This window comes from Leishmania mexicana, chromosome 20 (assembly GCF_000234665.1).
Source record: "Leishmania mexicana MHOM/GT/2001/U1103 complete genome, chromosome 20".
Taxonomy (NCBI): Eukaryota; Euglenozoa; class Kinetoplastea; order Trypanosomatida; family Trypanosomatidae; genus Leishmania; species Leishmania mexicana.
In genome coordinates, this window is record NC_018324.1 from 2,628,571 (window position 1) to 2,652,078 (window position 23,508).

At 57.3% G+C, this 23,508-nt stretch overlaps 10 protein-coding genes across 10 annotated transcripts; all 10 read right to left on the minus strand.

Annotated features, from left to right (window-relative positions):
* Positions 1-497: 497 nt before the first annotated feature.
* LMXM_36_6985 (conserved hypothetical protein) lies at positions 498-992 on the minus strand (the record flags this gene model as incomplete). The annotated part of the gene is made up of 1 exon (XM_003875011.1): positions 498-992. The coding sequence occupies one exon, from the start codon at positions 990-992 to the stop codon at positions 498-500; it is 495 nt and encodes a 164-aa protein (XP_003875060.1).
* Positions 993-1,424: 432 nt separating this feature from the next.
* LMXM_36_6990 (putative acetyltransferase) lies at positions 1,425-2,264 on the minus strand (the record flags this gene model as incomplete). Its single annotated transcript, XM_003875012.1, has 1 exon — positions 1,425-2,264. One exon carries the CDS (start codon positions 2,262-2,264, stop codon positions 1,425-1,427), a length of 840 nt encoding a protein of 279 aa, XP_003875061.1.
* Positions 2,265-2,815: 551 nt separating this feature from the next.
* LMXM_36_6995 (cytochrome c oxidase subunit I) lies at positions 2,816-3,190 on the minus strand (the record flags this gene model as incomplete). The annotated part of the gene is made up of 1 exon (XM_003875013.1): positions 2,816-3,190. The coding sequence occupies one exon, from the start codon at positions 3,188-3,190 to the stop codon at positions 2,816-2,818; it is 375 nt and encodes a 124-aa protein (XP_003875062.1).
* Positions 3,191-4,395: 1,205 nt separating this feature from the next.
* Positions 4,396-5,121, minus strand: LMXM_36_7000 (conserved hypothetical protein; the record flags this gene model as incomplete). Its single annotated transcript, XM_003875014.1, has 1 exon — positions 4,396-5,121. The coding sequence occupies one exon, from the start codon at positions 5,119-5,121 to the stop codon at positions 4,396-4,398; it is 726 nt and encodes a 241-aa protein (XP_003875063.1).
* Positions 5,122-8,945: 3,824 nt separating this feature from the next.
* LMXM_20_0010 (DNA-directed RNA polymerase polypeptide,putative) lies at positions 8,946-12,344 on the minus strand (the record flags this gene model as incomplete). The annotated part of the gene is made up of 1 exon (XM_003875015.1): positions 8,946-12,344. The coding sequence occupies one exon, from the start codon at positions 12,342-12,344 to the stop codon at positions 8,946-8,948; it is 3,399 nt and encodes a 1,132-aa protein (XP_003875064.1).
* A 551-nt stretch (positions 12,345-12,895) lies between these two features.
* LMXM_20_0020 (conserved hypothetical protein) lies at positions 12,896-14,155 on the minus strand (the record flags this gene model as incomplete). Its single annotated transcript, XM_003875016.1, has 1 exon — positions 12,896-14,155. The coding sequence occupies one exon, from the start codon at positions 14,153-14,155 to the stop codon at positions 12,896-12,898; it is 1,260 nt and encodes a 419-aa protein (XP_003875065.1).
* Positions 14,156-15,177: 1,022 nt separating this feature from the next.
* Positions 15,178-16,017, minus strand: LMXM_20_0030 (putative histone-lysine N-methyltransferase; the record flags this gene model as incomplete). Its single annotated transcript, XM_003875017.1, has 1 exon — positions 15,178-16,017. One exon carries the CDS (start codon positions 16,015-16,017, stop codon positions 15,178-15,180), a length of 840 nt encoding a protein of 279 aa, XP_003875066.1.
* Positions 16,018-17,875: 1,858 nt separating this feature from the next.
* On the minus strand, positions 17,876-19,594 carry LMXM_20_0031 (phosphate-repressible phosphate permease; the record flags this gene model as incomplete). The annotated part of the gene is made up of 1 exon (XM_003875018.1): positions 17,876-19,594. One exon carries the CDS (start codon positions 19,592-19,594, stop codon positions 17,876-17,878), a length of 1,719 nt encoding a protein of 572 aa, XP_003875067.1.
* A 920-nt stretch (positions 19,595-20,514) lies between these two features.
* LMXM_20_0040 (conserved hypothetical protein) lies at positions 20,515-21,504 on the minus strand (the record flags this gene model as incomplete). The annotated part of the gene is made up of 1 exon (XM_003875019.1): positions 20,515-21,504. The coding sequence occupies one exon, from the start codon at positions 21,502-21,504 to the stop codon at positions 20,515-20,517; it is 990 nt and encodes a 329-aa protein (XP_003875068.1).
* Positions 21,505-22,995: 1,491 nt separating this feature from the next.
* Positions 22,996-23,472, minus strand: LMXM_20_0050 (anti-silencing protein asf 1-like protein; the record flags this gene model as incomplete). Its single annotated transcript, XM_003875020.1, has 1 exon — positions 22,996-23,472. The coding sequence occupies one exon, from the start codon at positions 23,470-23,472 to the stop codon at positions 22,996-22,998; it is 477 nt and encodes a 158-aa protein (XP_003875069.1).
* Positions 23,473-23,508: the final 36 nt, after the last annotated feature.

Below are 23,508 nucleotides of genomic sequence, written 5' to 3' on the forward strand. Positions count from 1 at the left end.
TGCCACTTCACCACGTCATGCAGCCTTGCAGCGGCCGCGAAACATTCCTCGGTGCGCAGGCACTCGCACAGACGCGGTACATACCTGGACACCTGTTCTGGATGCATCGCAGCAACCTCATCCTCTGTCAGCGCCAAGAAGAATTGCTCGGGTGTCTCAAAAAGCGTCTGATCCTCATCGGGACACATTTCCGTTGGGATTAGCCACGACTGAGTGCCGCCCAAGAGGCGCACTTGGTTGTTGAACAGCAACACCGCCGCTTTAATCTCGCATGCTGCCTCGTCCACGCTTTGGCGATTCACCTTCTCAACATCCCCGATGCGTCGAAGCAGCGTGGCTGCATCCATTCTTCCTTCCTTGTGTTTGTGTAGTCGTCTCGCCGTTTTGCGGGCGTACGTGGAGGAGGGGGGAGGGGCGGAGGCGGACGACAACAGTATGGACTGACCAAAGACTCTTAGACGGAGGCGGAAAAGCGGCAGAGAGAAAGTAGTGGAACGTCACGAGAGCCTTCGCAGGTAGGAGACAAACACGTCAGTACCCCATCTGCTGGGATGGGACAGCAGCACATTCTTCACGAGCATCGTATCCTCAACAGACTCTGCCACGACAAAGCAACTGTTCACCCCAGCCGATGTGACGGCGACAACACCGGCAACGTGCTTCAGCTTCACCACCACCGCCAGATACGGCGCGTTGCGCACAAGAAGATACTTTGACGGCTTTGTTGCCACAATGTACCCACGAATCGGTGAAGCCGGGGGAGGTGAGACACTCAGGCACAGCGCCCGTCCAAAAAGTGGAAAACCGTCGAGCGATATCAACGCCTCCTGTGCCGCCGACGATTCTGTGAAGGAGATCATCGCCCGACCCTCTCGCACGTCCACCACAATGTCCTCCACAGATGGCACCCTCTCGAACACCCTCAAAAGCGTGCGCCGAGTATGCTCGACTCCTACGGGAAACGTGACGTTTGTCACCTCGATAAATTCCATGTTGTCCGCACCTGTGCTTCCTGATCTCCTGTAGGATAATTTTTCTCTTTGAAGGGACAAGTAGGATGCCCACGGGGCCCTGCAAGCGACGCACCAGACAAGAAACGCACCCCAAACTACGGCTATAAGGATCACGGCCGCTGCTCACGATACAGTCCCAAAGCACAGAGAGCAAAGCAGAAACACCATCAGGAAGAGAAGTTGGCACAGAGAGACAATGTCAGAAAGCAGAGTTGACCATCGAGCCTGGAGACATGCCTAAGAAAGCGCATCCTCACCCGGCGAGTTGCGGACCTGCGAGTTCATATGCTGTCCATAACAAGACCACGTTCCCAAAAATCACCCCTCTCTGTTCTGTTTCATAGTCGTAGCTTAACTACCTCATTGTATTTCCCACACACACACGAGAAAAAAAAAACAGTAATCAACCCTTCACGATGGCGCGCTGGTCCAGTACAGCTTTTCAGCCGCAAGGCGCCGCTTCAGGAGCTTCGGCTTCTCCGAGGCGTTAACCACAAGCAGGGGCCCTTGCTTACCGACGCTAAAAAGAACATCCAAGCCCTGCAGCGCAACCAGCACGTCTTCAACAATAAGACCTGACACCTTGCTCAGCTCCCCCACGGTGACCGGGGAACCCCGTGCTTCGAGCGCAAACACGGCAAACAGCACCTCTTCGCGCCACACTTTACGAAAAAGAGCATTGCCGCTCTTGCTAAGCGGGCGTTCAGGAGTGCCAACCATCCCCTCCAGCCTTGCCATTTCATAGGACAGCCGGACTAGAAAGCTACCATAGCCTTTTGATCGAAAAGGCGGCAGCACCATCACGCACGATAGAGTGTTCATACAACTCGAGCTGCTCGTCCATTCTTTGCTAAAGTAGCCCACGAAGTGAAACCCCTCATCATCGACCTCGAACAACGCATTGAACGAGAAAAAGTGAACATCATCTAGTGTCACCTTGTCGACGAGAAACAGCTTTGATAACAAGCAAATTCGCCGTGACATAGCGGCACAGTGCGGCTTTCTACCATCGAGCGCGAACACACAAAAACGACGCTCCTCGTCTCTATAAACCTCATCGCCCGGGATCCAGAAGGCATTACTACAGCGCTGCAGATGCTGCTGCAAATGACCCGCCTGTGCAAATGTGCAGAGGCACGAGTCGCAGAGGTAAATGGTGCCTCTGTGATTGAACAACGAAAGTGCGGTGTGCTCAGCCACACCACAGAAAGAGTGGCGCGGTGATACGACTTGAACGGGAACGACGTTCATACAATCACCCCCACAGTCGTCGAATCCGGCGCTGGTGTTCCTTTCTGCCCTGCAAGAATCAAAACCGTAAAAAAAGGTGAAGAGAGCAGAGAAGTAGGGTAGCAAGCAACAAGCGCACCACATTCATCGCTAAAACACAAAGGTCTGCAAGTGCGCGTCCCTGCACGGGAGTACATGACTATCAGCATGCTTTGAACACTCCACGCTTCTGCTAGAAGCGGAACTCTTGTCACAAGACCATTCGGCGTGGCAGAATCCTGGGAAGGAAAAAAAGCAATCGCTCACCGAGAACGCACTACCACGGAGAAAAATAGCGCAATCGTAGAAGATGGCAAAGATGCGCACAACCCTGCCACGGTTGTCCTTCCTGTTTCATTTCTCTGGGGTGTCCTAGTATAAAATCCCAAAAAACACAGATAAAAAACGGAAGCGAGTCAGCACACAACCTAACGTCTTGCACACAGAAAAACTGCATGAAGACAGGGCTACCATACGCTACTACGTGTTCTGAGTTTGTTGTACAAGTCCCAAAATTCTAGCAAACAGAAGTCCTAATGATGACCGAGGTCGACCGCTCCAGGGGCCGGACGATGAATGGCCGGACCCGCAGCGTAACCCTCACCGATATCGAAGGAGAAGTCCCACGGCTTTCGGTCCTGGGAACGCCACCCGTAGTCCAGAGCGCTGGGGCCGCCACCGGAAATATCATCCAGCTTTGACCAGAAGCCGTCCATCATGATTGCGCCCACGAGGAGAAACGGGCCTGTGCAGCACAGGACCATCCAGTAATTCTGGCCGGGCTTGTGGTACACCTCGCTAGTCCAGTAGCCGACGCCACGCAGACCAAAGTTCGGGCGCGCCTTCGCCTTGCTGTTAAAAGCAAGCATATATGTGCGCTTGCTAACGGAGAGCGCTTGGCGAAACATCTTTGATAGAATGAGTTAGAAGAGAAGCAAAATGTGTACACTACCTGCAGGGCACATGATCGTAAGTAACAATACCGAGGAGGTGATGCCACCACAAAAAAATAACATATACATGTATGCATATATGTCAAAGAGAAAGAAGTGGGGTAAGGGAGAGAAGAGACTTGCATCCGCACATAGAGTACTACAAGCAGAGAGCTCAACCACTTCAGCGCTCCTGAGCACCAAGCAGCAGAAAAACCACTGTCGATCATTTTCGACACCACCACCATCCTCTTTCACTACTCAGCACGCGCCTCAACGCACCACGCTAAACTACAGTGCGAAGATATATATATTTCGATCTTGGTTTGTTCTTTGTGTGTCATGCTTCTCAGTTGACCCCCAGAAAAAAAGCCAAAAAAGAGATGAAGCAAAGACGAAATCTAACCCTTCCGGGTGAAGTCTATCCGGTATGAAAAAAAGGAAAGAAACACAAACGTCTTTCCTTGTTCAAAGCTCCGTCAACATCCATCCAATAATCTTTGGCAATTTGGCGACTAGGTGTCTGATATCGTCAACTGGAGGATGTTAGGCGAAAATAAGACAGAAAAAAAATACAGCATGAAACGAAACAAAAAAAAACAGGCCCAAACGAGATAAACCGAAGCTTCGAGACAAATAAACAAGGGAAAGGGGGAAAAAGAGACACACTCAGTGAAAAGCACGAATTCCCTCGAGAAAACACGACGAAGTGCTCTGCTACCACTACATCAGCATTGAACACATACTTGGGCGCAATCGCAAAGTCATTCAGCTTTTCCCATTTTTTCCCTGCTACAGCAGCAATGTCAATACAAACTCCGTAAAGTTGCATTATTCTTGCGATTCGACATTGCAACGAACTCATATTGAGCGTCGCACTTACAGGTATGTTTCCCGACAACACGAAACATGTACAGCAGGGTCGACCTCAGAGACAAAGAGATCCACAAGAGAAGGATTGACCGTATGAAGCATTTTGTTTCCTCTATACATACACATGGAGAGAAAGCCAATGTGCATACCTAAAAGCAAAGAGCGAGGAGGGTGCCATACGCACAAAAAGGAAGCTAATAGGCAAATAGAAAAAGGCGTCGGTACACGAAAACATACATACAAAGGAGAACCAATAATAATAATAAAACGTTCACTATGCGACGGCCTAAACCGTGCTGCAAATCTCCTTACTCGTGATTGCGAAGTTTCTCCATCCAGATACGGCAGCCATATTCGCGGTAGAGTTCCTTCAGAAGCTGCACAAAATCGATGCGTGTCCGGGCCTCGTAATAGAAAGTCAGCTTTTTCTTGTCAAACTGGTACTCTGCGTACGCAATCTCCATCGGCAGGCCATGCGAGCGTGCCTTTGCCTGACAGAAGGCAGCGGCCATCGCCTCAGCATCTTTCAGATCGGTTGCCCAGTAGTCCACTTCGCGTTGGGTGGCGTGGCGCAAAATGCTCCCGACAGGGCCTGTGCGTTCCACATACGTTTTTTGAGAGCTTGTGTTGACGCGGATCACAACCCCGATATCGATACCTCGGTCGCCCTGAACCACAACGTACTGGCCTTTATCCACCTCCATCGATGACACAAATTCAGCTTGATGGCACTTGAACTGCACAAGGGTGTTGCACACCGATGGCCCGCCAGGAGCAGGAGGGGCACGGTCCTCTTTTTCCTGAAATAGCTCGTGCGCAGGCAGCGTATAAGCATCTTCCATATCCGCCATCATGTCAGCAGCGGAGTGAGTGCCTGCAGGCAAGCACTTCCACTTGTACGGGTTGTGTTGAGCAACGGTGCGTCGAACCACTGCAGGGGCTACAGGAGCCACGTTTACCGCCGCAATCTTCCCCTTTGGGGGTTGCGGGAGCGTCGCTTGCACATTGGTGATATCTGTCAGTGTGGCAAGCATCTTGAAACGAAGTGTATGTATGAAAATGCAATAATAAAAAAGACGCGTGCGTGTATGAACAAGAAAACAAACAGTAGAACTAGTACAATCGTTGAAATCTAGAAAGGTACAGGGAGTTACAAGGCGGAAGAGGTTTAGAACTTGCAAAGCCAGGGCGCCTATAGATCGCTCTGTAACCAAGCATTTATCTACTGTGAGTTGCGGGGAATAAATAGCGTGGCACACACGAGAAGCAGAGAGGACAGAAGGCATGAGGATAAATAAAAGCATACGAGGCGAGTTGCTCAGCAGAAGGATCACAGAGGCTGACATGCGCCCCTCAAAAAATGTAGCTTTGTTTCGCGGCACCCCTTGATATTCGAAGAGATGATGTCATTTAAACGCCGCCACACGCACGTACGTATCTGACTATAGGCACACAAACACACAAGAAAAACATCGGCACAGCATGCCAAAGTGAAAACCAGGTCACCTGCGACTGCCGTCCCTTTTACTGAAGAACGGACACCATAGAATATTATCATTCGTCATTTTCTTCACCTCCAGGCGAGCACAGATGTTTTTCTTTTTTTCACTGCGATTCCATACAGGCGCGCAGAGGCATCAGCAAGGCTAAAAAGTTTCATTCACACAAACATGCATTCTTGCACAAAAGTGCGTCGACCAGTAAAGGTCTACGTTTGTTCGACCACGTCATCTCATGCAGGGCTCAATATCGTTCCTCTACACGACGATGCGTCATCAAGGCCAACTACCTCACCTGGGGGTGGTGCTGCATCCGCACCCATTTCTAAGCCTACCAAAACCCCAAAGACACTCTGGAGAAATGGTGCTGCGCAACGCGGCTTCATCTCTAGTTTCATCTTTCCTCATCAGTTCCGAAAAGTTGCAGAAGGAGAGAGAGTCACAAGAACAGGCACACGCAGTAGTCAGCTCAGAGATGGGGGAGGGGAGGAGTGAGCACTCAGCGGAAATGTGTCGGCGAAACCCCCTCCGCAGCCACAGACCACAACACATTCTGCTGGCCCCCACTCGGAACCTCATGCAACCGGGTGCGCGGACAGAGAGCCTTTGCCGAAACCCACTCACCAGATCCACTCCAGGCTGGAAAAGGGATGTGCCTCCCCCCTCGGCGTGCGTCCGCGCACCTCTGTCGATGACGCGTGTGCGGCACACGCCGTTTCAAGCGGCAAAAAGCACCTTTGGCGAAATTGCGCGGACAGGCGCAATCCACTTGAATGGCGGCTGGGGTGGCGCTCCGCCCCCGGCCTGGCATCGTGGTCCATCAACGGGGGAAGGCGTTGGCCTTGTGGGAAACCGCGTGCGGGAATGCGACTGTGTACCGAGAAAAAAAAACCGTGCCACCCCCCCAAATTATCGCGGTACCATCTCATGGTTGAGCAATTCGTCGGCAGAAAAGTCTTGTATGCAGGCGTTGCCTAACGGTAAGGAAGAAAGTTTCGACAAGCCGCTTTCCCTCTTTTTCCCCAGTCTTGCACGCACAGTGGTTTTTAGCCCGCGCCAGCGACCTTTTATTCCCTGAAAAGAGCAAGGCGGCGGGTCCCAGCGAAAGCGGCCCGCCGTGTGCCTCGGGTCCGCGCGCGTTGCCTACGAACAAGCGCCGCGCCTCCAAGATCGACCTCCTGCGCAGCACTTGGTTTCCTCCACGGGTCAACCCATAGCCCGCCCAAACTGACGGATAAGTCCGCCGCCTGAAGGACCCTCTTTGAATGGGGAATCTGCGGTGGCCATGTTTCTCGGCGCTGCGGCGTCATGCGGGGGCTCCCGCGTGGGGCGGTGCCGCGGCCCGGGCGTCTTGCGCCGTGGCGCGCGCGCCTCGCGGAGGGATCCGCGTGGGGGAAACGCATCCGGCACCGACCCCCACGCCATCTGCTGGCTGTGCCTTGCTTCTTTCCGAAGCCGTAGCCGCAAAGCCGCCCCACCCCTTGGCCCCCCAGAAACCGGTGTTCATGACTACACGCCGGATCGCCGTGCCGCCGGTGGGCTCGCCGAGAAGTGGCCTCATTGGGTGGTCGGCTTTTCTGTGTTAATGCCTTGCTTTGCGTCCGGGGGAAAGCGTTTGCGCTTGCGCCAAAGCCGCCGCCGCGACGGCTGCGCACCGTGCCTGGCCGCGCGCGCCCATGTCCGTAATTTGGTCTTGCGGGTTGCCGGCCGCCACTGCCCACCCTCGTGTGTGCGGGGCCTGCTTTTCGCGGCGGCGGGGCACCCGCGACGCCAACGCTGCTCTCCGTCGGCGCGCCGAGTGCTGACAAAAAACCCGCCGTTTCGGAAGGCCTTGTTCCACAGCGGAGTTGCCGGGGAACTTTGCAAACAAAGGCGTTTCCTTGGCGTGCTAAACCACGCGCCGGGGAAAATGGGGCAGGCGGCGCCGCCCCCAAAAGCGTTTGCGCATCCCAACGGCGAAAAAGAAGGCGTGACCCCCCGCCGGTGGCGAAGCTTGGATGCGGGGGCGGGCCCTGCGCCTCGGCGCTTCTTGCCGCCGGGGGGGGTGTCCGCGCGCGGGGTGTGGGCCGGTGTGCTGTGCGGGGGTTGGGGCCGGGGGGGGCCCGCGCCCCGTGCCCCCAAGCCAACACCCGCCCCCCAACCCAAACCCGAACACCGCCGCACACACACGCGCCACGGCAACGCGCCCACTCAGCCACCCGAGCACGGCCCCCCGCCTCAAGCCCTACCCACCCACACCCGCTCCGCAGGTCGCCTCGCAGACGTCCCCCGTTGCGCCATCCACCACGCCGTACGACGGCGGGGCCGGGTGGGATGCGCTCCGGTCGCGCTGACACTTCGCCCATCATATCGGCGGCGCACGCGTGTCCACGCTCGCAGGCCGCTCCGGCGCAGCACCATCCTGGACACGACCGCCGGCATCAGCAGCAATGCATGGCTCTGACCTCCCCCGACGTCGTGGGTGCTTGACCCTGCCACCATCAGAGGCGGTTCCGCATCAGCAGGTGGGGGGATGGCAGGGAGGAAGCGGGGGCTGCTTGGCTTCCCCGCAGACCGACAAGACACGGAACCCTGTGACACCACGCGGGGGGGGGGGGGTCCCCTCACAGTCATCCCGGTGGCGGAGAGGGGTAGACGCTAAAAAAACGACAGGCGTGGCGAAGAGTATATCTGTGGATGTGTGTAAGAGCTCTGCGGTTGCACTGCGCATCTCTGTAGAGCATGTGGCCTTGCTTGCACCACAGTGCGTGCACAACATCGCACGCAGTCGACCCTCTTCCTGCGGGCGTACTCAATGTAGACCATGTTGAAGCGCCATACGGAGGATAAAGGCGCGCAAGACCGTCCTCTCGCGCCTCTGGTTACCCTCAGCGTAAGCGGAGGGATCATCCTGGACCACGTTTTATGCCCGTGGTTGTTGGTGGAGGGAATGGCATGTGGAAAGGGAACAAGGGTCACAGATGCCGTGCGGGGCGCAGTGATCAGAGGACCAAACAGTGAGGCGGGTGTAAAGAGGGTACGAGCGCGAGTGTGTAGAACGAGCGAGGGATGGCGCGGAGATGACGACGGGGGACGCCCACAAGCCGTCTAAAGGAATCTGTTTCAAGAGACGCCGCGAACGTGTGCCGTCCTTGTGCCACGTCAGGGAGGGAGGTGGGCCACATCTCATTTATTTTTCGGGATGGTGAAGCAGGACAGTTGTTGTCAGAGCCGTCGCTGAGGCCTCGCGAGAAAACAAAACTAGCTCCGCGTGCAACACAGGGAGTGCATGACTGAACGCTGCTAGTTTTCTGTCCATTACACGGGGTATCGTTAAGAGGAAAGGGAAAGAAGATGCGTAATGCCACTCCGCGTGGCGGCTATGTCGGGGAGTCCATTGTGAGGCGAAGACTGACACCCATGCCCTGTAGTTCTTGGATCAGTAGCTTGAAGGCGTAGGGCATGTTCACCTTGGAGGTAGTCCCCTTGGTTTTGCAGTACGTGCACCGATTGTTGTAGCCGAGGTTACCGCACACGTGGCAAATGTCCGCCGTGAACATGTCGGAGCTGATAAGCAGTCGCTCGTTGAGGAGGTTGGACGCGCCGTAGCCCACCATGCAGTCGCGCTCCATCTCACCAACGCGGAGTCCTCCACTGCGAGACCGGCCCTCGGTTGGCTGGCGAGTCAGCATCGACCGTGGCCCGGTCGAGCGGGCGTGCATCTTGTCTGTGACCATGTGCTTGAGGCGCTGGTAGTAGATGGGGCCGAAGAAAACGTAGCCCTGCATTAACTCGCCCGTGATTCCCGAATAAAAGACATCCTTGCCGTGGTAGTTGTAGCCAAAGGAGAGGAGCTGCTGGCTGATGCTGTCGGCCGAGTCGCCGCCGAAGGCGGTGCCGTCGCCCATCGACCCTCGAAGCGCTGCCGCCTTAGAGCAAACGAGCTCGAGCAGCTTGCCGACCGTCATGCGGCTGGGGAAGCCGTGCGGGTTCATGATCATATCGGGGCACATGCCGCGCTCGTTGAAAGGCATGTCAACTCCGTTCACAATCAGGCCGACGACGCCCTTCTGGCCGTGACGTGATGAGAACTTGTCACCGGGCTCTGGTGGTCGCACCTCCCGCGTGACCACCTTAACTTTCTGATCGACGTCGAGCGACCTGTCGTAGTCGCCGGGGGGCGAGATGATGACATGGTCAACGACCGCAGGCTGCGGATACTTGTACACTAGCGGCGCCGGCCGCGGGTCACCGCCAGCGACCGGGGTGAACTTGTTCACGAGGACGTCGTACTGCTGCACAAGGACACCTTTGCTGGCAACGCCGTCTGGGTTGAGTGCCTTGAACTTCCCGGTGCCGCTATTCTTCTCCGGCGGCAAGATGACATCGAACTCGCCGCCCGCGTACTTTTCCAAGTCCACTTCGTGCTTGCGCAGCACCACGCAGCGGCCGTACCCGCGGTCCAGGGAGGACTTGTTGTACACCTGCGCATCCTCAATATCGTAACCGCTGTAGCTCATGACGCACACCATGGCGTTGATGCCGGCGCCGAGCCTTTCGTAGTGTGTCAGCGACATGGCCTTTGTGCGGCACAGAGGCCGCTGTGGGTAGGCACCGAGGAGGAGCACCGTGTCGGCGCGTATGTATTGGTTGAGCGCCACGGTGCCGAGGGCCTGCTTGCCCATGGCGGACTGGAAGGTGTTTCGGGCGGACTGGTTGTGGTGCGGGTAAGGGATAATGCCGGCCACGACGCCCAATAGCGACAGCGGCTCCACTTCGAGGTGGGTGGTGTAGGGCCTGATGTCGGCAGGGTAGACGGCGATGAGGCAGTCATTCGATTCATTCACGTCCACGTACTCGATCAGCCCCTCCGCCAGAAAATCGTTGTGGGTGCACAAGCGGTCGCGCAGGCGGTCGAGGTGGGCGGAGGTGACGGCCGGCTTTCCGTCCCGCACGATGATGAGCAGGCGAACGATGCGACCGCCATCACTGCCGATCTGGACGGTGCGCTGCCGTGGCTGCGTTGAGATGGACACGTGCGGGTGAAGACGGCCGGAGCGCCGGAGAGCGCGGATGCCGGCGCAGAGTCGGTTGGGGTAGCGGTGAATGCCAATGAGGGTACCGTTGAGGAACACGGTGTAGTAGTGCAGAAAGTCCGTCGGCGTAACCGTGTCGATCTCCTCCACGCCAAGTGAGTGCGCGGCGGCACGGACGTAGTTGTCGTTCAGGTCCAAGGTGACCTGACTAAGCGTCGCAAAGTTTTTCACCAGACCGCAACTCTCACCTTCTGGCGTATCGCAGGGGCACACCATCCCCCACTGACTCGGCTGCAACGAGCGTGGGCCACTTACCTTGCGCGTCTTCTCGAACGAGGACGCCAGCCTTGTCATCATGCCGAGGCTGGCAATGTACGAGAGTCTCGAGAGCACCTGTGTGATGCCCTGCCGGTTCATGTTGAAGCGCTTCAAGTCCCATCGCCCACTGCTGATCGCCATGCGCATGCCGTTCTGGATCACCTCCATCTTGCTTTCCATCAGCTGCTTCACGTTGAAGGGGCGCGTGGAGTCCTTTTTCGACAGCTGCTGATCCATCGCCGTCTTCACAACGCGGTTAAATTGCTTCAGCAAGTCCTCAAACAAGAGCGCCATCAGCGTGCCGGTCGTCTCGAACCGCTTGTTGCCGTAGAAGTCGCGCTCGTCAAGCAGCGATGCGTCGAAGCTGGCCTCGATCATGCCACGTACCATGAAACAGACGTAGAACGCCTTGTGGCGAAAGTTCCAGTCCTTCTGCACCTGCGCCTCCCGAATGTGGCAGAGCAGCACGTTGGCGAGAAACTCGGCCGCCTTGTCGGCCTTCGACCTGTTCACTTGGCGCTGCTGCGTCTCCTCCGCCTCCCACACCGTCTCCTTCCGCTTCTCGCCGATGTACTGCAGGGCGTCGTTTTGCGTGACCACGTTCAACAGACGCGCCTCCTCGAAGCACGGAAAAAGGATCGCCTGAAACTCTGGCGAAGTGCCGATGCACTGGGTGATGTGCTGATCATTCTCCAAGCCGAGTGCCTTGAGCACGACAATGATCGGGATGTCCTCTGTGAAGGAGCGATGCGTGAGCACGATGCTGCCCTTCTTGAAGGTAACGGCGCACTTGGAGATGGAGTAGTGCGTCTTGCTCTGCACGTGGGCCGAGATGCTGCCGTGTTCGTCAGCCTCAATGATGACACGGTTCTTGCTCTGCTGCTCCTGAACCAGGCACACCTTTTCAACGCCTTTGATAATGAAGTAGCCACCAGGGTCGAGTGGGCACTCGCGCATGTTCACCAGCTCTTCGCGTGTTTTGCGGTACAGGTTGCAGCACTTGGACTTAAGCATAATCGGTATAGTCCCGATCTTTACGTCTTTCTCGACCAGCATCGCTCGCGAGCGGTCGCGGCTGGTGTACTGGACATCTACGATCATGTCGCCTCGGTACGTCATGTCCCGAATACGGCACTCCTGCGGCGTCACAAGCTTTGGTATGTGACCTTTGCCAACAATCTCCTGTGGCCGGCAGATGCGAATGTTCTGGTAACGAATCACAAAGTCCGGGTCGACGGTGCTCTTGATTTCGACGTTGGACTCGTTCAGCAGGATTCGCTGAAGCTCAACCTCGATCAAGTGGTCGAATGAGGCGATGTGGTGGTTGAGAATGCCCCGCATACCCATGAGTGCGGGAAGCATCTCCAGCTTCTTCCGCTGGTACTCCTCCCCGAAGTCTGACATGGCGTGCGCCCCTGTGAACATGTCAACGTCGGTGATGATCCCTTGGCGACAGAAAGAGAGAAATCAGGGGAGGCGCCATAAAGTGCACGGATCACATTGGGGAAGAGAGGCGTGGTGCTACTGGCAACGCGGTGTTGTTGTCGCGGCCGAATCGGCGTCCGTCACGGGTACTGATGCATGTAGATATGGTGCTAGTTTTGTAGCTCTGGATAGGATGCTCAGGTTCAATGTGGCGTACAAGCGCCGCACCACTGGGGAACGGCGGACTGAGTTTGTGCACGGCAGTCCGAGTACCGCTGAAGGGGCGCACCATCCTTCAAGGCTGTTGAGGAGACCGTGACCTCCCACATGGTAGTTTCTACGCTTCTTTACGTTTTTACCGGATCGCGTCTACTGAACAACGAGCCGAAGGTCTTTTTTATTCGCCTTACGCGAATTTTAGCGGCAAGGTGTAAAACAGCGGCCTTCTCTGCAAAAAGAACAGCGCAAGTACGCACAAGAAGAAGGCCAGCAGGTAACGGCACAGCGAGGACATTCTATCCGTATGACGGAATGGTGGCGACAGGTACCGATCACAGGTTCATCAAATGGCCCATCTGAGGCTTTTTTGCGGCAGAAAGTTTGCGCAGTCGGCGCTGGAGCTGCGCCCGAAGGTCGCGCAGCTCCTCTACCTTTGCACGAACCTCTGCCAGAGCATTCGCGTCTGCCTCCTCGTCGGGCCCAAGCCGCCCGTCAGCTTCGCCGACTCGGTCCCGCTTCACGCCGCGCCTGTCTTGGCACGTCGTGAGAGCGCACTGTGTGATGCGATAGTTGCCTCGCGAGGGATCGACAGGGTGCTTCTGCAGCGGCGCACAAATCCCCTTCACGAGCAGGGCAGCTCGTGGTACCACGCAGCAGCCGAGCAGCCGCCCCTTTTGGGGGCCGATGCACTCTTTCACAAGCCGCCCGTTTCGGATGTCGAACCACAGAACGGCGCCACCTTCGCTGGCGGTGAGGACGCACGATGGTGAAGAGGGCAGACAGCGCAGAAAAATAACGGGAGAGTGGTGACCATCCGCGCTGGGTGGTCGCAGGATCGCCTCTCGGACACCACCATCACGTTCTGATTCTATGGCAAGCCCGACAGATGGCTCATAAAGATCGCTGAAGAACAAGAATCCCTTTTGCGTGCCGGCAACAATCGAGGCGTCGTCAAGGCTCACGGCGACCGCGGTGACAGCATCACCGACGGTGATGGAGCGCAGCTGCTCCCCTGTGTGGGGGTCCACGAGGCGGCAGGTGCGGTCGCTAGAGCCGGTGAAAAGCACGTTCGAGTGGTGCAGGAAAGTGCAGCAGGTGACCGCGAGTGAGTGGCCGTTGAAGAGGCACCGAGGCACGACCTCGCGCATCCGTAGCGATGCCAGTGTTGCTAGATTCCATACCTTGCACACCGAGTCCTCAGATACCGTCGCGACGAGGGAGTCGTCAGCTGAGATCGCGGCACAGTGCACTGCACGCAGGTGGCCCTTGTAGCTCTTGATGAGGTCGCCAGACTGCAGGTTCCACAGGAGAACGGTGCCATTCGCTGTGCCCGCCACCATGAAGGTGCCGCACCGAGTGACGGCGCAGCTTGTGACCAGCTCCGGCGTGAAGCTGCGCTGGAGTGGCTGCTGCGTTGCCGCAGAGAGAAAAAGAGCACAGTTGCGCGTTTGGTGCGCTATCACGGCTTGGCTGATGGGGGAGTAAGCCAAAGCGTTTTTCGCCACCTCACCAATCGCGTAGTTGCGCAGCACCGTCTGCGTCTCGATATCGACCAAGTGGCCGCGCATACCATCTCGCGCAAGAAACAGCATGGCGCAGACACCACTACGCAAACAATCGTCGGGTCTCCTCTTCTGTGCTGTACTGACACATGCACGTTGTAGGACTAGAGAAAACCCCGGAGCAACGAGAAGAGGGAAGGGGGGAGGGAGGTGTCTGGAGGTGCGTCTGAAAACACAGATGACAAGAGGCAGCACAGATGAGACGCGCGGCGTGGTCGACCGAGAGGGAGACCGGGGCGACGCCGGGTCTTTCGTGGGCTGCGAGCGGAGCCTTCGCGGTGAAGCCCGCACGTCACTGTATGATAGACGATTGCCAGCCGCGACTGAACGCACCGTCACCCTTACCTGGAGCTTCTTGGCGAAGGCCCAGTTCAGAGGAAAGCATTAGGGATAGAAGAAGCTGGGTGATCCCCCATCGCTTCCTGCTGAGCGGACCACCACAACGAAAGGCCACATGAGTGGACACATCACATCTGCACTGTTCCTTACCGATCCGTTGGTCCTCGTTTTCATCGCTCCTTGAGGACACGACCGCTTCCCGGTAAAAGGAGGAATGATCAGGTGTACGCATTATACACGACGGGGAAAAACGGAGGTGGCGGGTCAGAAAGCTGCCATGCCCGCCCATTCCCGGCCAGAAACATGCGCACCACCGCGCATTGGCGTGCTCATGTGGGTGTCATCGTTGATGAGGAGGTCCCGTGGGAAGGAGAACTTGTACAAGTAAGTTGTTTCTAAAAAAAGAGTAAACGGCGGTTTAATGGAGCGACACGATGATTGGGCATTGTGAGGCATAGACCAGACGAGGCTAGTCGGCGTGTGTCCATGGCAGCCTCGTACGTGTCTTTCAGTAGCCTCACCGCACCAGCGCACGACACCGGCACAAACGTGCGTCTCTCTTCCCGAAGTCTATGGGTGATGGTAGAAAAAACAAAACGAAAGAAAAGTACGAGGAATGCGAACAGCCGGAAGGGTAGCTGCACCAGCAACAACACTCGAAAATGATGTCTGGCTTTCGACGTAAACACGTGCAGAAACAAAAAAAAGTAGTGTCATGTGCGCTTCACATACAAGAAAAACGGGCCGGTGTTGGAGCACCACTCAACACTGTCCGGTTGCCACTCATAGTCCAGCATGTCGAACTTCTCGAACGCGTCAGGGTCACGTAGGCGGGCAAGGGAGCGGGAGTGCGGGTACATGTCTTCGAAGCACATTATGCGCGTGCCACGCGGCACACTGCGCAGCCGCTCCGAGAGGTAGTGATTGACCGGCCTGGGAAGCAGCAGGTTCGCCGCCCAGATGACACACGGTGCAGGAAAGTACGCAGCATCTCGGAGAAGCGTGCAAAAGTCAGCGCACACAATCTCCACTGAGAGTTTGCGCTTGAATTGCGCCTCGAAGATGGGTTGCAAAAACACCCACGCTGTGCTAGCAAGCTCCGCGTTGTGGGGGTTGATCTCCACCCCTACACACCGCGCACCTGTCAAGGCGGCCACCTGGAAAAGAACGCTGCCGTTTCCGCAGCCTAGATCATAAAATGTTTCCCCGGAAGCCATGTTGGCAATGCGGATGAGTCGAGTGACGAACGGGGGCAGGACAGACTTCGCGCAGAGTTCACGCTTCTTGACGCGCTCCGTCTCACGCTTCAACGAGAGAGACGCGTAGCAGCGCTCTAGCTGCTCGGCAAACCACACGCAGTGGCATGTCGGAGTCGGGCAGTGCAGACAACTGGACGTGTTCGGTGTCTTCCGCAGCGGAAGACGATAGGGACTGCGCGGTGTCCCGTCGCCAAGTTCGACAGGGGAAGAGAGCGGTTGCTCCCCGCTAACCAGCTTTGGTGTCTTTACCGGCTGAGGTGCCGCATTGTCGGCACGACGCAGACGTTTGTGCATTCAAAAATGCAGCTTACAGCGAAGCGGTGCCCTGCATTGTAGCGTGGGTCGGCGCGCGGGAAGGTGGTAAAGGCACGTGAAAGAAAAGGACACAGAGGATTGGGGGAGCGCCAGTGAGCAGATAAGGAGAGGATCACCGTACGGTGCACACAGGGGCAATCACGTTCGAAGGGTTCTTCATAGTCATGAAAAAAAGCGGGAAAGGGAGGGGTGCGCCCGGTGTGTGCCATTGAATCTCCGCGCAGCAAATGCGCGGCTCGCACGGGGCACCAGACCCTCTGCAAGAGCGCCGGCAACGTTTTAGTGGGATGGCGACCTTCACACGTGTGAGAAGGCGGGGACATCGCAAAAGGCAGACCAGTGCCATGCTGTTCTGTTTGGATACGCAAATACTCTTCGGAGGCACTTGGTATAGCTCCTTAATGTGAGTGCCGTGGACTCCCTCGGCAGTTCAAGTCACAGGCCTGGAAGAGCTGCAGAATATACCAGCGCTCAGCTCATGGCCGAGAGTCAGATGGCACACGAAAGAAGAATAATAATCAAAGGCACGAGAAATAAGGGGCTGATAAAGCAGATAGAAGAAGCAGCTCCCCTTGCCAACGAAGACGAGTAAGGTGTGGGTACAACACAGCCCAGCCATCTCTCCACCAACTGTCCTTCTCGCATACACGTCCCGTGAGCTTGTCTCTCAGCGACAGAGGAGAGAACGGTATATCCAGGGAGGGCGTGAGCGGGTTCGCGGAGCAGAAAAAAAAATCAGGCTCGATGGAGCGATACGGCTATGGGCAGACACAACAGACAACAAAACCGAAAAGTCAGTGCATCACACCAACACAGACAGAGAGAGTGCGAGAGACCGACGCATAAAAGGAAAAAAAACGAAGGAGAAATAGGCGACAAGTGGAGACGAGAGAGGGAGAGGGAGGGTGGGTGAGAGGGAGGCATTACAGCGGGATGCAAAAGGGTGAGCCGGCAGAAACCACCGCATATAGTCCTTCGAACCCGCCTTCCCGCGTGGCTCAAGCCATCTCTGCTACCCTTTCTCTCCCTCCCCCCGCCCCCACAAACACGCAGACCACAGCGCAACCAGGGTGTCCAGCACATATGTAGTAACACACAACACACAGACGCAACAGAGACGAAACAGTAGCGATAAGGCGCAACAAGGGTGTAGACGCGCACCAATGCAACCGCCGCACTCTCCTGCTAGCACCTCCATTCCGCTGTACCGCCCGCCATTCGCACAGGCCCCCATCGCGTGGTGCCAAGCAGCCGCACACACACGCGCCACGGCAACGCGCCCACTCAGCCACCCGAGCACGGCCCCCCGCCTCAAGCCCTACCCACCCACACCCGCTCCGCAGGTCGCCTCGCAGACGTCCCCCGTTGCGCCATCCACCACGCCGTACGACGGCGGGGCCGGGTGGGATGCGCTCCGGTCGCGCTGACACTTCGCCCATCATATCGGCGGCGCACGCGTGTCCACGCTCGCAGGCCGCTCCGGCGCAGCACCATCCTGGACACGACCGCCGGCATCAGCAGCAATGCATGGCTCTGACCTCCCCCGACGTCGTGGGTGCTTGACCCTGCCACCATCAGAGGCGGTTCCGCATCAGCAGGTGGGGGGATGGCAGGGAGGAAGCGGGGGCTGCTTGGCTTCCCCGCAGACCGACAGGACACGGAACCCTGTGACACCACGCGGGGGGGGGTCCCCTCACAGTCATCCGGGTACACACTCGATGAACGGAAGCAAAACAATCGAGGAAACAAGAGACGTCGGGGTGTGGCGAGATAGAGGTGTGGCCATCCACCGATGCAGACCTGAAAAGAGCGCAGGAAAAAGGGAACCGACGGACCTTCACATGCAATGCAAGAGCCGCTTCGACGCTGTGCGTGCGTGCGTGTTTGCAGTCGCGCTCGCTCCTCTCATCCTTCGAGAGAAATGGGTGTGCCATCGGGAAGGGGCATTAATACCTTGAGCAAAGAAGATGGCAGACATAAGCGCGGTCAAGACAAGAGTGCAGACCCACCCCCCGTACATCTTGAGCACCATCCACCAGCGAACGTTGAGAACCCCAACGTCTAGAATACTGATTCCGACAACAGCTCCCGTGATGCAGTGCGTGGATGACACAGGGATTCCATAGCCAGACGCAAACGACACCACCAAGGCTGCGGACAGCTCCGCCGAGAACCCTCGGCTGGGTGTGATGACGGTGATCTGCTCGCCAAGAAGCCGCATGAGACGAATACCAAAGGTGGTCAATCCCAAAACAAGACCAGCGCCGCCAAGGCACAGAATCCATGTGGGAATCAACGTTGTTGTCTGCACCGCTCCTGTCTGGTACACGGAGTTGATGGCGGCGAGCGGACCGACGGCGTTGCTGACGTCACTCGCACCATGTGCAAAAGAAGCGTAGATGGCAGTGAAGACCTGTAGGTAGCGGTACAACATTTCGGCGTGCGTGTCGTACAGCTGCACCTCCATTCTACTCGCCGCCACCGCTTGTAGCTCTCCTAGCGGAATAACAGCATTGCCATCTGCACCGTCGTCTTCGCGCACCACCGTGTCAGGGGACCCCTCCGTCTTGTCGTAGCTGTCGTCGGCGCGGCGGCTCTGTGCCGAGGCGTAGGTGAAAGATGCTGGTGAGGGTGGCAGTGCCGACGGCGCTGGAGTGGCGGGCGCAGGCTCCCCCGCCTCGCGCCATTCTGTGGAATGGAGATCGACTGGCAGCTCTTCAAAATAGCCGCGATGCACCATCGCGTCCTCGACACCGCCTAGCGTGTGGCCATGCCGGTGTGCGAGCACCGCCGCCTGCTGTTCCATCTTCTTTACACGCCGCTTCAACAGCGGGACAAAGCCACACGACAGCACACCAGCGACAGCGGCAATCCACACGGCCACCGACGCTGCATGGTGCACATCCCAGTGCAGGCGACTCTGGGCACCCTTGAAGAGGACAAAGAAGGCCTTCAGGAAAAACGTGATGGCGACGATAATCGGAAGTGTCAGTATGGCTCGCTGCACCGAGTTTGCATGCCGAAGCACAAAACACCGAACAGAGCCGAAGATGGCGGCTGGCACGACACCGGTGAGGAGCGGTGAAATGAACCATGAGGCGACGATCGGCGCCACCCCGTTCACGAACGGGAACTCGTCTTGGCTGTCAGCCCAGCTCACCGAACCAGCACCGCCGTACACCAGAGCAAAGCCGATGACGCCTCCGCAGATGCTGTGCGTGGAGGATACCGGAAGCGTCAGCCACGTTGCGATGGCGAGCCAGCAGAAGGCGGCACCGCAGGCGCACAGCATACCGTACATGAACATGTAAGGGTGATCTTCAAAGTCGGCGGGCTTGGCGATGCCTCCTGATATGGTCGCCGTCACTGCACCGCCCAGACTGACTGCATCTGAAAATTCGCAAACAGATGCAAGGACGATTTGAGAAACTGTGAGCACCTTCGCCCCGTAGGTGGTTCCAAAGGCGTTGCTGAGGTCATTCATGCCTACCCCGGTGCCGGCCAGAAACGACACGAAGGCGCCGACAACTGCAATCCAGAGAAATGGCTGCACCATCGTCTGCTGTCGCCTACGTGGATGTCTGTGTGTGTGTGTGTGTGTGTGTGTAATAAGAGCCCTGCAGCAAGCACTGAGCCGGTGAAAGTTGTTTGGACACGCAGAGACGACGCGCGAGAATTCCGAGAGGGGAGCCGAGAGAGTCCGCAAGGAGCTCGCGGCAGTAAGGGAACACAGAGCGCGAAGAGCCGCCAGTGTGAGAGCGGCAGCCGCGCCCTCTGCGCAGCGTGGTTTACTTTTATTTGATGTTGTCACAGTGAAAAAAAAGACACGTGGGTGCAGCGCCGGTAAAGAGGGCGGTGTATCTCTTCTTCAAGCACGATGTGTGACGACTGCCCTCGTAACGGCAGAACGACGCGATGAATCGAAAAAGGTGAGACGCGGAGCACGGAGGAGAGGCGAAAGTATGTCGCCCAGTATCAGCAGGCACAGCATGCGAGGGAGAAGCCAAGAGCGGGGCTGAGAGAAAAAAAGAAATAAACAAATGCATTGCACGCGTAGACAGACACCCACCCTGTGCCGTGGAACAGGGAGGAGAAAGACGAGCAACACAGCCAGAGCATGGGGCCAGCGCGGCGCCCCCTACCTTTGCACAGCTTTCTCGACTCACACAGCCTGACAAACGATGGAGCACAAACAAAACAAAAGGGTGGCAGAGGCGCCGAGCTGTTTCTTGAGTGTTGTTCTCCAGTCACCGATGTGTGCGTCGCGCGGCGCCGGTTGGACGCGGTTGCCATCCACGGTGCGCAGCACGGTCCAGGTGTGAAGTTCAAATCGGCTGCCGAGCGACAAACCCTCAGTGGCACAGTGGCACCCACGGAACACACAGCGAAAAGCGAGAGGGAATAATACACCCCCCCCTCCCCCTGGTGTCCACGCGCTGTGTAGGTGCGCAAAACCAAGTGTCCTTTAAAGCAAATCTACGCCTCCTCGGCCGCAATCAAAGCCTTTTTCCGTTGACGCAAGCTACGGCCGTCGCACGGGAGCCTGCGGGCGCGTGCTGCGTCGACGTGTTGAACCCTGTCTTTCTGCGCAAGGGCGAGCACGGCAGCGGCCTCATGCAGCACGTCACGCCGAGGGCACTCGTTCAACGCCTTCCCCAGCGCCTTGAGACGCCCGAGGTGCATGAAACACGCGTACAAATCTCGGTCCTGCGCTTCGGTCGCCTGAAGCCGCCTGCGCATGATGGCCTCGGAACGGATGAGGCGGCAGACTGCCTTAAACTCGTGCGGTGTCAATGGTGTGAGCTTTGAGAACTCACGGTCCATGGATGCTGCCATGTCGCGCTGAGACTCCTGCCATTCGCGGAAAAGCGCTCTTCGCCCGCTAAGCTCACATGCGACCATATCCTTGACGGCGGCCTTGAAGAATGCGGACGCCATAGTGTTAAAGCGATTCCTCGCCATCGCCACCAGCTGGTGGCGCTCGTACCGCTCCAGATCTATCAGCTCCTGTGCCGCACGCGCGAGGTCGCTTCGGCGACGCGCCTCTCGGTCAGCATGGCTGATGTAGGACGGGCGTGCAATCTGTGACACTCTCCTCTTGTTCAGCATGGCTGCAACTCCTTTCCTCCGCAGGTTGCGTATGAGGAGCTGCTGCAAGGGATCTGCGTACACGTCTTCTGAGTCGCAGCGCGCGCTGCTGTTCCAACGCTGGCGCGGCATCGTGGAATGGGTGCTGGCCAGAGCGACCGTGTCAAGGCTGTCGGTGAGCGCGGAAGTGCGAAGGGCGTTGGAGAACTTCAAGGAAAACGCGTTGTCGCTGGACCCACGGCGGAAGACAAGCCAGTTGCTCTCTTTGCTGCAGATCATGCCAGCAGCAAAGGGTTCATCGCCACCCGGTTTCTGCGCTGCACGCTTCCAGGCGCGCTCGTCGCGAACAAAGGCGTGTATATCAGCTGCAGAGAGCATTATCGCCCTGGTTGTCTATGGCTAGTGATGCGTCTACAGAGAGGGAGTTGTGAGTCTATGAGAGGGGTGAGGTTTTCTGAGTAAAGTTGCCCGACAACCACCACAGCGCGTACGTTTGGGAGGAGTTGCTGTCGGTGAGAGCGAGCAAACCGATGACGGGAGAAAACGTCCGGCTAAAGAGTAGCGGCCACAGTAAACAGGGCGGTCTTCGTGGTCTCTTGGTGGAACGGGGCGACGTGTGCAGGCGTAAGGAAAGCGCTCGCGCGCGGTATTGGAAGTACAAGCAGCGCATCAGTAGAACGAAAGAAAAGGCCCGCAGAGGGAGGGAAAGGGTCCGGTGATCGTAAAACGTGGATTGGGAGACAGTGAAGTCGGTCCCCCCTTCATCGTCGTTTGGCATGACTGGAAAAGGCGCGGAACACCGTCCCGGAAAGAATGCGCACATGGAGGTATCCTTTTTTTTTCCACAGACCCCAAGAGTCCCGCCGCCCTGTATCGGCGCTCTCACGCTGCGGTACGCGTGTGCCTCGCCCGCTCCCTCCTCCCTCCCACCCCCCGGAGAGTAGCAGACCAGGGTATGCCGCCCAAAACGCAAAGAAGCAACGAAGAAACACGAAGAGGTTCAAGCTGACTGGAACGCGCCTGCCACGTCTGCTTCGCGCTTTGACCTTCGAGGCGCCCGGGTGGTCGGTGCTCCCTTTTCCGATTTGCATATCGCCACGCGCGCGTCACCACGTCCGTGCACGTGCACTCACAGTACCAAACACAAGATCGCACAAGAACAACAACAACGAAAAAAAAAGCGAATGCACGGAGAACTTACAAGGTGATCAGCGGAGTCGGACAATGTGATCACCGTGACGTCTAACGGCGACAGACAGAACGAAAAAGCGAAAGATACGGAAGCGAGAAATGAAACCAGTTCATCTATACGGTGTACCAAAACGAGCGCTCGATGCCCCCGACCTTGTCGATCGACTACAACGAGGCCCCCCCCCCGCGCACATCCCTCACGTACGCTTCTATGGTGTGTGTGTGTGTGTGTGTGTGTGTGCGCGCCATCCTCACTCTTCCAGCGAGAAGTGAGGAGCAGGATGAGGTAATGAAAAACGAGGCACAGACTGTGAAAAGGTCCTTCAAAGAACCAGCCGGAGACACCGAGCGTCAGTGCGGCCGGTGAGCCAGCGATCACACGCCAATTCAGGAGAACGAAACTGGTGGGTGAATCCCGTGCACGACTCTGTCCCCTTTGCTGTGCTGCTGGGTGGACGAGGGCAGAGAGGGAGTCGGTGCCGACACCTCGGCAAGTGTGCGCCCACTACTTCACACGCGCCGACAAGGACAATGTGTAACGGCGACGATGACAGACTTTGTCCTTCTCTCTCGAATGAACAAGAGACCGCGCTTTCTTTTTATCCCTGAGGGTTTGACAAGGCGCTCTCCAGCTCTCCCTCGCCCTCATTCTCTCATCCTACCTCGCCATATGTGGCCCTATTGACCCCAGTCAATGGGGGTGACTGTGACAGCTGGTTGCGGCATGGCAACAAATCTACCAAGCAGCGCACGCTGCGGCAGCGGTGGGGGGTTCCGGTTGAGCTGCGCGTCAAAGTATGCCACTTGAGTGTAGTAGCCCACGCGCAGGAACTCCTGACCCCGGTACTGAAACGAGATGAGCAAAATCGTCACACCCACCACATCCTCCACTGGTACCAGCTCCATCTGCGGGGCATCACATTCTAAGGTGAACTCAGTGATGCCCTTCTCCAGCGGTCCGACTTCGAAGTCATCGAGCACCTGGTCGTGCTGCGACGACGAAGCGCTTCCGACCCACACGAAGGAGACGGAGACGGTTTGAGGCAAACTCGCCCCTGCCTCCAGACGCATTCTCCACTGGAACTGGTTGGTGTATGCATCCGGGTTTGCCCCGAGCAGCTCAATCTCTAGCAACTGCAGCACGGGATCGGCCATTATTGCGGTCTGTTAAGGTTTCCCTTGTCTCGGTAT